This window comes from Coregonus clupeaformis, chromosome 11 (genome assembly GCF_020615455.1).
Source record: "Coregonus clupeaformis isolate EN_2021a chromosome 11, ASM2061545v1, whole genome shotgun sequence".
NCBI classification, from domain to species: Eukaryota; Metazoa; Chordata; class Actinopteri; order Salmoniformes; family Salmonidae; genus Coregonus; species Coregonus clupeaformis.
In genome coordinates this window covers 36,241,441-36,257,175 of record NC_059202.1, presented here as the reverse complement: position 1 = coordinate 36,257,175, position 15,735 = coordinate 36,241,441, and the positions used below count along the sequence as shown (strand labels likewise).

At 42.0% G+C, this 15,735-nt stretch overlaps 1 protein-coding gene across 2 annotated transcripts in view; it reads right to left on the bottom strand.

Moving 5' to 3' along the window:
• The window catches only part of LOC121576492 (WD repeat-containing protein 18-like), a 91,467-nt gene that overhangs the window by 74,642 nt on the left and 1,090 nt on the right, over positions 1-15,735 (bottom strand). For both annotated transcript variants that reach the window (XR_006002488.2, XM_041889666.2), the window contains exons 2-4: positions 15,472-15,582; positions 11,757-11,890; positions 7,202-7,343 (exon numbers count right to left, since the gene is read on the bottom strand). Coding sequence is in view for 1 of the 2 variants with exons in the window: in XM_041889666.2 (XP_041745600.1) it covers positions 7,202-7,343; positions 11,757-11,890; positions 15,472-15,582 (387 nt within the window). In the remaining variant the exon portion in view is untranslated. The remainder of the gene's footprint in view (positions 1-7,201; positions 7,344-11,756; positions 11,891-15,471; positions 15,583-15,735) is intronic.

The window sequence follows — 15,735 nt, the reverse complement described above, 5'->3', positions numbered from 1 at the left end:
GGTGGTTCGTGAGCAAAGTATTATGATTAATAAGTGTCTCTCTTTCTCTCTCTCCCTCTCTACCCCTCCCTCTTTTGGTAACCAAGCAGTCATGCTGTTGTTAGTCCGCTAGGGACTTTTTCTCATGTATTAAGTGTGTATGTTATTCTGTGTTATTATTTAGTTAGCTAGTAAATAAATAATTAAACCAATTTGTGTAGTGCAGAATCATAAATGAAGCTGGGGTTCTTGCAGATCCAAGAAGGCTACGACCGTTCAGAATGAGACTGATAAGAGGTAATGATTAATACGTTGACTGTTTTATACGTATTGATAGGTAAAGACCTTAAGAGTTTAATTCGGGAGATGGTAACTTTATAAACAACTTCTTCCGTGGTGCCCCAAATCGTAATGAGTTAATTGTTACAAGATTAATTTAAATCGGGTATTAGTTCGTTCGATAAATAACAGTCATCATATTAATGAAAGTCACGTCACGACATTGTAGAACAGCCTGGACTATGTGAACTCTGTACACCTATCAGTATATTAGGATCTCATAGGTATATTTGGATACCACTACTTTTTGCATGAATGAGGGGGGTTCAGTCAGAAGAAATAGCTTACAAGCAGGTAAATATTAGTTAGTTGACACACTGTGTCTGAAAATAATAGTAATAAACTCAATATCCATTCTGTAGTGACTCAAAGCACCCCAGATTACGATTTGACAGTGTTGTGTGTGGCTTAAAATAATGAGGTCCTCTATTGTATACATTTCTCTTTTGTATTGAATGTACATTATCTTAATTGGATTTTGAGTGTTGTTTCCTGATTAACTGGATTGCATTCCAGAGATGAGAATACATGATTCACAACCAAGTCCCCATGCAATCATAACAACTGCAACTTACTTACCTTGAAAAATATGACTTGTTAGTGCAAGGCAGTGTAACGGAACAAGAAGTGCAGCACCAACATAACTGGAATCCCTATTACACCTATAGCGGGTGAAGTCGGTGCAAAAGGCCAATCAATGTTTTGGTCAACCAAAGCACTAGCTCTTGGCTTTCTTCCAGGCTGCAGGGTGAGAATGCAAATGTTTTATATTCAACATAACTTTGAGGAGATTTGCCAACTCAACTGTTCTTACTTTTGGCCAAAAAATAGACCCCAAAACCCCATAACTAGAGAGGTGCATTAGAAATGATTATCAGTTATCATTCTATTGATTATGTAAAGATAAAAAAGGCTTGATAATACACCAATATACAGTGGGGAGAACAAGTATTTGATACACTGCCGATTTTGCAGGTTTTCCTACTTACAAAGCATGTAGAGGTCTGTAATTTTTATCATAGGTACACTTCAACTGTGAGAGACAAACAAAAACAAAAATCCAGAAAATCACATTGTATGATTTTTAAGTAATTAATTTGCATTTTATTGCATGATATAAGTATTTGATCACCTACCAACCAGTAAGAATTCCGGCTCTACCTGGCTGATCCTTTTATTCACTTTAACAGCTTGATTTCAGCTGCAGCTATACCGTACTCCATGGCATTCCTACCCATTTTAACGTCAGAAGCCTCAAGAAGTTGACTTATTTACAGTAAAGCTCCAATGCAATATATTGTCTAGGCACATTCCATTTGACCTCTACAAAATTATGATTTTCTATTTTTTCATCTCAGAGCAAGATGGCATGCCGTTATAAATCAATAGAAACACTGGCTGGCTGGCTAAATAAAAGCCTGGGAGTGATCCTCTCTTAGCCGCTGGTTGTTCTCAGTCAGTCACTCGGCACAGTAGTCAAAAAGCTAAATCAGACTGGTTGAGGCCCTGCGTTGAGAACACACACGCTCCAGTAGCTCATCCACACGCTGGGGGATGAAGGGAGAGAGACCGACATCAAACACATGGAGCACCAGGACCTGGGCTTCCTCTCTCCCTTCACACCGCTTCAGTTCATCAATTAATATTTCCAGGCAGACTGGAATGCCTTTACTACGGGGGCAAACTGGAAAAGGTTGGCACGGAAAAAACTTCTGGGGAAAGGATGCCCATTTGTCAAAAACAAATTAAAACTGAGGTGACAGAAAGTGCCATAGGTTCTCTCAAAATATATTAATACACATTTATATGGAGAAAAACTATAGGAATAATTGTTTGCATAGAAGATAAATGTTCTTTGTGTATAATCAAACTTACTTTAAGCTGGGCAGCCATGAATGACAGACGAAAAAGAGGAGAAACAAGTGACAACACAGTCTGCCCAGTGACAATGAAGCCAGGAGAGACCTGTGCTTTACTGGTGCAAAGAGGTGGGAATGGGTTCCCCACAGACATGTCACAGGAAGTCATCGATCAACCAAAGCCAAACAAAACAGATTATACATTAAACCCTATGGGGGTTCAATAAAGTTGATAACAATATGGATTAGCATGAAGGCATGCTGTGAGGAGTTAGGATGTGTGACAACATAATGGCAGGATTCCTCAACAGGACCAGAGTGTGATGTAATAAAGAATACGTTATTGACAGCTGTGATGCAAATGTGATGCATACTCCCCTTTAATAAAGAAACTCTCTAAACCAGGGCTGTTCAATTACGGTCCTGGTTTTTGTTTCTACCTGGTAGTTAATTGCACTCACCTGGTATCCCATGTCTGAATTAGTCCCTTATAAGGAGAGGATGAAAACCAGAAGTGTTTAGGAATTCCAGGACCGACATTGAACAGCCCTGCTCTAAACTAAACTACCCCTAAACTTTTGACCCCTCAAAAAACATCCCCAAACTAATCGTGCAAAACTTGAGTGGATTCCAGCGTGTTGGACAAGGACAATAAGGTTGACATCCCGTTTGGTCATGTCATGTCTACCCCCTTGAAATTACTGCACTCAACAACCCCTCACCCAACTCATCAGTAAAGCACCATCAGGCTTTCCTCCCCCAACCAGCACTATCTAACATGTCAGCTGAGGAGCCCCGGGGGGTGGGGCCTCCAGGGTCCACAGAGGTTGAGGAGTCCAAGCGGAGTGACATTGAGCTCACATGGTCCGTCACGTCACAGACCTCCAACACCTATGGCTCCCTTGTTTGATTGGCTTGTCACACGTCAGCTAATCCAATCCCGTCCCCTAAGAGCTCGCCAGCATGACAGATCCAAGGGCTTGTGGCGTTTGTTTGCCTCCGTTCTCATTTGACACGCCTGATTACTTTAAACAAATCCTGCCAGTGCAAAGTCAATGACAAAGAGCATGAAGTCCAACGCACTTTGGTACGCGTCATTGAAGTGTTGCTCCTGTCTTTCCGCAGGCTTACCCCAAAAAAGATGATGTTAGAATCGTGTTGTTCAAAAAGTTACATGTTCAGTGTTTGACCAAGACTGGCAGAATTGTTTGGAGGAAATGAAGCAATGGCAGGAGCATCAATGACTGATATGGGGGTTTATTGACGTTGAATACAGGCAGTCAGGTGTTATTCATCTTTGGATAATCTTCGCGCAACAGTGCTGTGGCCCCCAAACACAGCTAAACACTTTTAACAACCTGTCAGCATGGAATTGATTTTGTTCTTCAGTTGAACGGAATAAAGGAGGGAAGATATGGAGGCTACAACCTCATGCAGGTTCCCTTCTGGTAATATGTGTTATTATTATACTGAACAAAAATATAAACGCAATATGTAAAGTGTTGGTCCCATGTTTCATGAGCTGAAATGAAAGATCCCAGAAATTTACAATAAGCACAAAAAGCTTAATTCTCTCAAATGTTGTGAACAAATTAGTTTACATCCATGTTAGTGAGCATTTCTCCTTTGCCAAGATAATCCATCCATGTGACAGGTGTGGCATATCAAGAAGCTGATTAAACAGCATGATTATTACACAGGTGCACCTTATGCTATGGACAATAAAAGGCCACTAAAATGTGTAGTTTTGCCACACAACACAATGCCACAGATGTCTCAAGTTGAGGGAGCGTGCAATTGTCATGCTGACTGCAAGAATATCTAACAGAACTGTTGCCAGAGAATTTAATGTTAATTTCTTTACCATAAACCACCTCCAATGTCATTTTAGAGAATTTGGCTGTACGTCCAACCGGCCTCACAACCCGACCACGTGTAACCACGCCAGCCCAGGACCTCCACATCCGGCTTCTTCACCTGCGGGATCGTCTGAGCCCCCCATGGCTGCTCCCCTGCCCAGTCATGTGAAATCCATAGATTAGGGCCTAATTTATTTATTTCAACTGACTTATTATATGAACTGTAACACAGCAAATTCGTTGAAATTGTTCCATGTTGCCTTTATATTTTTGTTCAGTATATTTACCATATGGAGGTGATAAATGTACAATACAATACATGGAATCTGTTCTACCCAAACACTGTAAATCATTCTACTTTTGTTTCTTGGTTCTACTTTTTCACTCAGGCCCCCTTCCAAAATTGGATAACATCCCCTCCCACCCCCGCGAGCGAGCATGCCACGTCTATTTCTATGGGCACAAGCACTGTTCACCCCCCTCTTGTTGACGGAGAGAACATTTTACAGGTTTAAAGCTTATTTCCTGCAATTCTACACATTTTGTCATGGGGTGCAGACAACAATTTGCAGTTTTAAAGCTCTTTTTCTTGCAACTCTATACATTTTGCCATGTCTAATGTTTATTCATGTGATATTTGAGTGACGCAAACATTACAAAATCTATGGGCTAGAAAACCTAGCAAGAACATTTTCGCCAACATAGGCTAGTTGATCTGGGCATTTCTGAAAAGTTATAAAAAGCTCTCTAAAAAGGTATGCAATGACTGACTGAGGAAAACTGATGATGCACTACCTAATTTCGAAATTGCACCTTGTGCATTCTACTATTACCACTTTCAACAGTAAGCTGAAAGCCAGACTGAGTCCCTCGCGCCCCGCCCACAGTTTGGGAACCACTGGTTTAGATAATGTGATGTGGACCTACCTGTGTAGCCAGCACTATGGGTAGCCTACCACAAGTCTGAAATTGTGCATAGGTACATCAAGAGACTGAACTAAATGTCATAGTCAATACAATATTTAAACCATTCATCATTTATTTTCTCTAGTCTCACAGGGGAGGGCCACAACAGGAGCCACACCGCCCACCAACGATCAAGAACACTCATCCCACTGACTGGGTATTGATCCGAGGGCTACTCCTCTCAATGAATTCAAAGTGGCCTGAATACTCAACAGGAGAAACAGCTGCTCTACTTTGCATAACCACACAGACTGATTTTTGTAATCCAATTTCGGCAGGGAGGCATAGATTGTTCTGGGGTCACCTTCAATTACACTCCAAATAAGATTGTACTGTACCTACGGATTCCATTTGGAGACTCCTTGCCTCATTTCATATTTAAAATATGATCATGGTCTGTTCAATGGTTTCAACAGGGGCCTTAAAAAATACTTGACATAAATGAGGAAATGTCATCAAATAACTTGAGGCCCAAATACAAGATCAATCTTCTTTGTTTTAAATTAATGGACAAAACCATCCATGTGAAAGTGCAACAGTAAATAGTAATTCTCTTTAACTAATACCAATGGGATAGTGATTTACAGTTGGCAAAGCTTCTGCATGTCAAAAACTGCAGATCTTGTTTTGTGTATTTTCATGCGATTAGAGAGAGATCTGTTTTCCTATTCTGGGACTTGAGCCACAAAACATTAAGGCTTGTTAGCAAATTAAATGAGTAACAAATAAAATTATACTTAAGACCCAACATCTTCACGTCTCCGACGTATCCTTTCATTAATATTCATGTGTTTTTCGAACATTGCTTGCGTGGACTAACACACTTTTGCTTCAATATTCTGACTGGTCGATATGTCTGCATGCAAATGACCTGAAAACTAGGCTACCTCCTCCCACAGTTCCAGTAAACACAAATGCCAACAACGCTAAGGCTAATTTAGGACATAAAATACTATTGCAAGACAGTAATACTATGCTTTGAGGCAATGGCCTAATAGTATTACTTGAATGGAAACAGAGTGTATTAAAGATGTTTGCTAAAACTATAGTGAACAAAAATATAAAGGCAACATGCAACAATCTCAAATGTTTTACTGAATTACAGTTCATAGAAGGAAATCAGTCAATTGAAATAAATTAAATTAGGCACTAATTGATGGATTTCACATGACTGGGCAGGGGCGCAGCCATGGGTGGGCAGGGGCCCACCCACTGGGGAGACAGGCCCCCCCCTCCTCAGACGATCCCGCAGGTGAAGAAGCCGGATGTGGAGGTCCTGGGATGGCGTGGTTACATGTGGTCTGCGGTTGTGAGGCCGGTTGGACATACTGCCAAATTCTCTAAAATTACATTGGAGGTGGCTTATGGTATGAGATATTTACATTGAATTCTCTGGCAACATCTCTGTTGGACATTCCTGCAGTCAGCAAGCAAATTGCACGCTCCCTCAAAACTTGAGACATCTGTGGCATTGTGTTGTGACACAAAACTTTTATTGTCCCCACCACAAGGTGCACCTGTGTAATGATCATGCTGTTTAATCAGCTTATTGATATGCCACACCAGTCAGGTGGATGGTTTATCTTGGCAAATGAGAAATACTCACTAACAGGGATGTAGACAAATTTATGCACAACATTTTAGAGAAATAAGCTTTTTGTGCGTATGGAAAATTTCTGGGATTTTTTATTTCAGCTCATGAAACATAGGACCAACACTTTACATGTTTATATTTTTGTTCAGTATAATAATAATATTATTATTGAGGATTTTAATTAACATTACACTGGTATAAAATGTGTCCTCGTGAAGAAAACCTAATAAAAACAGACATTGGTAGGCCGTAGGTATCGTTTCAGAATACAGATAAATCATAAAGCTAGAGCGCATACCAGAACTCTGTTCGATTAGAGGTCTATCAATGAAAATGTTGTGAATAATAAAAAGACAGTTGGAAGACAACATAAATATGCATTTGTAAGCTCACAATCGCTGTCAAACTTCAGATTGTAGTGTCCTCTTCCACCTCAAAACAACAGCTTGAGGCATGGAAAGACTATTTTTCATTCATTTCATTCTCTTTGCGCTACAAGCTACATAAAATAGACTAGTCCAAATTTCATACAGACAGCCTCAGAGGCAGTTCACACCAATTCCCCCTTAAGATGGGCTCAGTGAGGAAGTTAAGAGAAAGCTCACCTTGACTGTCTGGTCCAAGGATGCAGTCGCTATTCGAGCCTGGGGTCCCATCAGGCCACAGTGGATGTCAGTGATGGGGAGAGAGTGACGGCACAGGACATGGCGAGGCTCAGGGGTGTGTGACGGGTCCAGCTGCACTACACTGCAACACAGAGGGAGGGTGTGGTTATTTATTTTCAGATGTATAAAAAATTATGGTGGGATTTCACATTAAGTAGTGAAGGTGACTAGCATTGATCACACACTAACCTCAGAACACCAATACAATTCCATTTCAATACTTATTAAATATTTCTACCTCAAGCATGTGAAGGTAAAACAAAAACGTATTGCCTTCATATTTGCTATGGTTTGACCATTTAAAATCTAGAATCTCACTATTATTTTATCAAGAATTTGTGGGAAAAAACAAATATTATTTTTTCCTGTATTCTTATAGTCAGAGCATTTGGGCCAAAATGCAATTACAGCTTCCTGAGCACATATAGCGCTGAGCTTCACTGTTTCTGGCTCAATCGAGACATCTTGCCAGAGCAGGACAGGAGAAAAGGAGAGAGGGAGGCATATAGGTGGATGAGCAGAGAGACAGAGGAAAAGATAGGGGGAGGATAGAAAGCCTGCTGATTATCTGAGCAGGACCCAGGCCCCATTCTGTCAGTTCGGCAGCGAGAGGCGCTCCTTGGCAGGATCTCAGGGACAACCTGTCTGCAGCAACATCTGTGACAAGAATCACCCATACAGGAACACACCGCAGCATGGGCTTCTGCTCTGGCATGTGCTCGCAAAAAGGGAGGAGAGAAGAAGCCTGGGGTATTCTGAGGAAAATCAAACCCCTAACAGACTTCCAGTTGCAATATTCCCTTTTGGAGCCAATTTCGCCTCAAAGTTGCTCAGGGTGTATTGCAGAGATATTACTGGGGACACGTCCACTCATTACATCCCACTGGGAAGAGGTCGATGCAAACCACTTATTGGTCGGTGCGTGGGCCCGACCCAGGCATTTCTTCACAGGTGAAAGATGCATTACCCGATGCAGGCCGGTGGCCATTTAAAATTCCTCTCAGACCCGTAGCACTCCCGCTCCTCTTTGTGCTACACGGAGTTTCACATTTCCCCTTCAAAGGGGAAGGTCAGAGAAAGTAGCAAACACTGGACTGTGGTGTTCTTCAAACTTGAATTGGGAATTAAAGTCAGAGTCTGACAAAGAGAGTGGATGTGTTTGTGATATATACACTGTGTGGAACCCCTTTTGTCCACAGAACAGCCTCAATTCATCAGGGCATGGACTACAAGGTGTCAAAAGCGTTCCACAAGGATGCTGGCCCATGTTGACTCCAACGTTTCCCACAGTTGTGTCAAGTTGGCTGGATGTCCTTTGGGTGGTGGACCATTCTTGATACACACGGGAAACTGTTGAATGTGAAAAACCCAGCAGCATTGCAGTTCTTGACACACAAACCAGTGCGCCTGGCACCTACTACCATACCCCGTTCAAAGGCACTTAAATATTTTGTCTTGCTCATTCACCCTCTGAATGGCACACATACACCATCCTTCTTTAACCTCTCTCCTCCCCTTCATCTTCAATGATTGAAGTGGATTTAACAAGTGACATCAATAAGCGTTCATAGATTTTATCACCTTGTCGCCACGGGTATTCGAACCAGCAACCTTTCAGTTACTGGCCCAACGCTCTAACCACTAGGCTACCTGCCGCCCTTATATATAGTCATAGCTTCAGTCATGTCAATAAGGTCCTCCTCTCCACCCTCTCAGGGCTGGGCATCTCAGGCTATCCACACTCTTGGATTGCATCCTACCTTGCAGGCCGCTCCTACCAGGTGACGTGGAGAGGATCGGTGTCTGCACCACGTGCTCTCACTACTGGTTTCCCCCAGGGCTTGGTTCTAGGCCCTCTCCTCTTCTCTCTATACACCAAGTCACTCGTCTCCATCATATCCTCACATGGTCTCTCCTGTCATTGCTATGCGGATGACACTCAACTACTTTTCTCCTATCCCCCTTCTGACACCCAGGTGGTGACACGCATCTCTGCGTGCCTGGGAGATATCTCAGCCCACCACCTCAAGCTCAACATCTACAAGACGGAGCTGCTCTTCCTCCCAGGGAAGGCCTGCCCGCTCCAAGACCTCTCAACCTCGGTTCACAACGCCACAGTGTCCCCCTCCCAGAGTGCAAATAACCTTGGCGTGACCCTTGACAACACCCTCTCGTTCTCTGCAAACATCAAAGCAGTGACTCACTCCTGCAGGTTCATTCTGTACAACATCCATAGAGTACGACCCTACCTCACACAGGAAGCGGCGCAGGTCCTAATCCAGGCACTTGTCATCTCCCGTCTGGACTACTGCAACTCGCTGTTGGCTGGGATCCCCACTTGTGCCATCAAACCCCTGCAACTTATCCAGAACGCTGCAGCTCGCCTGGTGTTCAACCTTCCCAAGTTCTCCCATGTCACCCCGCTCCTCTGCACACTCCACTGGCTTCCAGTCGAAGCTCGCATCCACTACCAGACCATGGAACTTGCTTACGGAGAAGCAAGAGGAACTGCCCCTCCCTACCTTCAGGCTATGCTCAAACCCTACACCCCAACCCGAGCACTCCGTTCTGCCACCTCTGGTCTCTTGGCCTCCCACCCCTACGGGAGGGCAGATCCTGCTCAGCCCAGTCCAAGCTCTTCTTTGTCATGGCACCCCAATGGTGCAACCAGCTTCCCCCTGAAGCTAGGACAGCAGAGTCCCTGCCCATCTTCCAAAAACATTTGAAACCCTACCTCTTCAAAGACGATCTTAAATAATCCCACAGCAAGAACTTTGATACATCAAACGCTATATTGGAGTTAAGAGATGTCTCGCTCTCTCCCTGATGTTGACTGCTGATACAGGCAAGTCCCATTTCAAACTGTATACTGGGCCATACGGTTGACACCATTTCATTAGTAGAATTGAGTACTTCCTTTCTGCCTCCCTTCAGGATATTGAGCATCTGTTGCTGAATCTTATCATCATTTCATCATCTAAGTCAAGGCCTGGCAGACATGGAGCATGTAGCAGAAAGCCTGGCTGATGGTAGTACCATGACAGGTTCATTGGCAACATAATATGCTCTACTAGAAAAATAGAAGAATGGATTACTTTGGAAAGCAGCCAGTCGTCTACATTCATAGTCAATCCGAAGCCTCAACATATCGTTTTCACTGGCAGGTAGAAGCACTGAGGAAGACTGCCTATCAACAGTCTAAATCTTACCAATTCCATTTCAATTAGCTAACCTCATTTCTGAGGGAAATTAAAAAATATGAGAACAGGTTTACATTTTCTAAACTATCTTGCTTACCACAATCTGTACATTTCCATTCCCCTTCAGTGCTGACAAGCACTAGCAATGGAAGTCTCACATTGCCACCTATTGGAGAAGAGTTACTTCACTATCATTCAGCCCAGAGGAAATCGAATCAAAACAGTGAATCACTGAGTTGGCAAACGGACTGATCAACAAATCATAATTAGTTGTTTTTTAGGATGCGATGTGATTTGTAGATCCAACACGGCCAGAAACAAAGGTTGGACATTGATACAGAGCTTGAATTTAATGGAAAAGGCCTATCCATTCTCTGTCCACAGTTTGATGATCATCATTCAACGCTATCCTTACTTCCAAATTAATTGAAATAAGTTGATAATCAATTGAAAGAGGCCGACCATCAGTCATATTTTTTGCACAGTTCAACTCACATCCAATCTGTTCAATTTGTTCTCTCAGAATAGTTAAGAAGCCTTGTATTCCTCCGATGATGACAATCCATTCCAAAAATCTAACTCGGAAGAGGAGTAGATGTCAGTGTTTCATAGCTCTACACGTCTTCTTGATTAAATACTAGTAATGTAATTACTATATTGAGAGAACAATTCCATTTGCCCACAGTAACTTATAATATAAATAATATGCCATTTAGCAGACGCTTTTATCAAAAAGCGACTTACAGTCATGCGTGCATAAAACATTTTTTGTGTGTATGGGTGGTCCCAGGGATCGAACCCACTACCTTGGCGTTACAAGCGCCGTGCTCTACCAGCTGAGCTACAGAGGACCACTTGATGACAAGCGTTCACTATGCCTAAAGACACCAATTCTGGCAGAGGTTTGAAAGCATTTCTGGCAGCTGATTTTAAACCTTCATGCCAAAGTCCCTCCACTAGTAAAAAAACTAAAATAATCCTGATAAAGTCTAAATGAAACAAAATGTAACATATTTGCATTAACGTCTAACTGAAACTTCTAACTCAAATTCTGATTAATAAGGACAATATTCTGTAGCACTTTAGTTGAACTTTCCATCTTAAGACCTACATAAACTAGCTAGTTAATTAGCGGACCTAAATGGCTTGCCAACTCAGTTGCCATAAACTGACATCAGCTGCCATGACAAGTTATGACATCTGTTATGTAGACCCTATCACTGAGGGTTGAAGTACAATGTTAGCAAATACTCTGTGTTACAGTGGGCAGAATCCAGTGTAAAAGCTGTTTGTACCTGGCTAGACTCCAGACCAGTGCCAGGTTGTCTTTGCCTCCTGAGATAAAATGGCTGCTGTCGTCAGTGAAGCGAAGGCAGGTCAGGTCTTGGTAATGGCGATTCAAGATGGCTAGCAAATTCCCAGTGGAAACCTAGAATGACAATAATTACATTAACATCAAACGCTGCCACTTAGTCTAGAGTAGATGACAAGTTCATTTTATCACTGTAAGACCATGTATTTCACTGACTAATGGAGTATCGCCTTAAAGTCATGCTGTTACAATATCATTTTTTGAAAAAAAGTGAAACCCCACATTCACTTAGGAAATCTGAAGAAAAGAAAGCTACTTTGCTGAACATAACTTGTGTTGTTTGTTTATTGATGTGTAAAACAGAGATGGCGAGGAAATCAAACAGAAAATTAAGAATTTTCGCAGTCATTAAATATGTGAATAAAATTACATTTCATGAGAGTAATCTTCTCACATCTCATCATAAAAAATTAAATCAGGCCATAATGAGGGCATAAACAAAAGCTGCTTGAAACTGGTGAGACAAAGATGTCCTGATTGCCGATATGCTGCCTAACAGCATCAACAGCAGCTACTAAAAGGCAATTCCACGGTAATAGAATGATGCTGAGACTCTGATTTTTCACTTTAAAATGTATGCCAAACAAAAACCAATGATTGCAGTTTGACATACATTTTAAAGTAACAAATCTGAGTCTCAGCATCTTTCTGTTACCGTGGAATTGCTCTAAGATCAAACATTAGTCCCAACTGTACCTTCCTGACAACTCAAGTCTAGGACCGATACTGCTATCCTTAAAGTAGTACTGAGGCATTTAGGAGAAGATTATGCATTAAGGATGTAACATTTACCGATACACTCCTATCTTAAACATTTGATGGTATCGTCTGTGGGACCCCAAACCGATCCAAAATGTAGCATGCATCGGTCAGAAATTATATTCAAATGTTACGAATTGCCGGTTCACTAAAATGTTTTGCTCAAATTACTTTCTTTCTACCTTCTAAAGATACCTCTCATATTTTGTGACCACTGAATCCTCTCCTTCAGTGTCGAACTAAGCATGTAATTGTGTTGACAGTCATTGATCTACAAGTAATTTTGCATGCCAAACAACACCAGGCAATATCAGTAGCCTAGTCAAACTGTTATCAGTGAATTCAGAAAGTATTCAGACCCCTTGACTTTTTCCACATTTTGTTATGTTACAGCCTTATTCTAAAATGGATTAAATGCAACTTTTTCCTCATCAATCAACACACAATACCCCATAATCACAAAACAAAAACCGTTTTGTAGACATTTTTTAAATAAAACATTTACATAAGTATTCAGACCCTTTGCTATGAGACTCGAATTTGAGCTCAGGTGCATCCTGTTTCCATTGATCATCCTTGAGATGTTTCTACAACTTAATTGGAGTCCACCTGTGGTAAATTCAATTGATTGGACATGATTTGGAAAGGCACACACCTGTCTATATAAGGTCCCACAGTTGACAGTGCATGTCAGAGCAAAAACCAAGAGGTCGAAGGAATTGTCCGTAGAGTTCTGAGACAGGATTGTGTCGAGGCACAGATCAGGGGAAGGGTACCAAAAAAAATTCTGCAGCATTGAAGGTCCCAAGAACACAGTGGCCTCCATCATTCTTAAATGGAAGAAGTTTGGAACCACCAAGACTCTTCCTAGAGCTGGCCGCCTGGCCAAACTAAGCAATTGGGGGAGAAGGGCCTTTGTCAGGGAGGTGACCAAGAACCCGATGGTCACTCTGACAGAGCTCCAGAGTTCCTCTGTGGAGATGGGACAACCTTCTCTGCAGCACTCCACCAATCAGGCCTTTATGGTAGAGTGGCCAGACGGAAGCCACTCCTCAATAAAAGGCAAATGACAGCCTGCTTTGGAGATTGCCAAAAGGCACCTAAAGGACTCTCAGACCATGAGAAACAAGATTCTCTGGTCTGTTGAAACCAAGATTGTACTCTTTGGCCTGAATGCCAAGCGCCACGTCTGGAGGAAACCTGGCACCATCCCTACGGTGAAGCATGGTGGTGGCAGCATCATGCTGTGGGGATGTTTTTCATCGGCAGGGACTGGGACACTAGTCAGGATTGAGGGAAAGATGAACGGAGCAAAGTACAGAGAGATCCTTGATGAAAACCTGTTCTAGAGCGCTCAGGACCTCAGACTGGGGCGAAGGTTCACCTTCCAACAGGACAACGACCCTAAGCACACAGCCAAGACAACGCAGGAGTGGCTTCGGGACAAGTCTCTGAATGTCCTTGAGTGGCCCAGCCAGAGCCCGGACTTGAACCCGATCAAAAAAAAAAAAAAAAAAAAACATCTCTAGAGAGACCTAAAAATAGCTGTGCAGCAACGCTCCCCATCCAACATTAAAATAGTTTAAGAGGATCTGCAGAGAAAAATGGGAGAAACTCCCCAAATACAGGTGTGCCAAGCTTGTAGCGTCATACCCAAGAAGACTTGAGGCTGTAATCGCTGCCAAAGGTTCTTCAACAAAGTACTGAGTAAAGGGTCTGAATACTTATGTAAATGTGTTTAATTTTTTTTTTTTTATACATTTGCAAACATTTCTAACAACCTGTTTTTTCTTTGTCATTATGGGGTATTGTGTGTAGAATGATGAGGAGAAAAGCAATATAATTTAAACAAATTAAAAATATCTAAACATTTAAACTGCAATTTTGTTATCGTTTTAAACTTATTTTTGTATTTTATAAAATGATGTGAATTCACAATTCAGATGTGGTTCTGCGTATGACCGCTGGGGGGCAATGCAGTTCAATCTACAACAGCCCTGGCTACCGACCTTCCGGCCATTATTAGTTACAACAGCCACAAAGCCCGCCTATTTCTACAATTTATAGTTTTTTTAATGCAATTTTAAACCTAACCTTAACCAAACAGCTAACCTTATGCCTAACTCTAATCTTAAATTAATAAATGTTGTTTTCATGAATTTTTACGATATAGCTAATTTGGACTTTGTGGCTGTAGTAACTAGTGGAAACCCTACCAGACGGCGGCTCACCTTACTGCTGTCCCCCACCCACTCAGCAACAATAGTATTAATGCCGTTTTAGGTTCTCTGTTGTGTGCCTCTCCTCCATGTTGTCAATACGTACTTAATGTCCCACATCTCATCAATGTGATGACTCGTTGCAGTGATGTATGACAACAATCAGGGCCGTCCCGGTTTTTCAACATGGCATCTTGTAGTCTTGTTCTAGATATGCCCTTAGGGTACTGAATCCTCTACCAAAGACAATGGCTGCATATCAACTATAATCATTTCTGTAATCAGCGCTGTGATTTTTCATTGTAGCTCAATTCCACCTCGCAAAGTTTGCATTTCATCACTCAAAGTAGCCTATTGCCATACAGGACTTCGCTGCTGTCGCTTCCCTGTCTCACTCTCTGGTCTTTTTCCAACTGTTAATGAAGATGACGTGTGGAGCGCCTATATCCGTGGCAAATCATTTGAAAGATTCATTTCTCCTCCTACTAATGTTACATTGTTGCATAAGGTATTTGTTTAATTTTAGTTTTTCCTTTTATCGTCTTGAAAGCGAAAGACGCACATCCCTATTATGCATGTCAGCTATAGAACGATGGCCTGTAGTCATCCCATACACACAGCTATGACATCCCTTCTGCTGACGTTCTATATCTGTCTCACCTCCCAGAAGTAGATGGCCTCAGCAATGCCTGCCACCAAGTACAGGCCATTGGGGGAAGTAGTCAGGCATGTCACAATCCCAGGACACACGATTTTCTGCTGCAGCTGATCCTGTAAAAAATATGAATATGGTTGATTCCTGCTGTCCTGATTCAGAATAGGATATCTAGTTATATTGACTTTATAGCTAATATTAGCTTTTAATTCTATAGACAGGCAACCTTTGACTATTGCCAGAAAAACAAGTTTGCTTTATTTATTCTG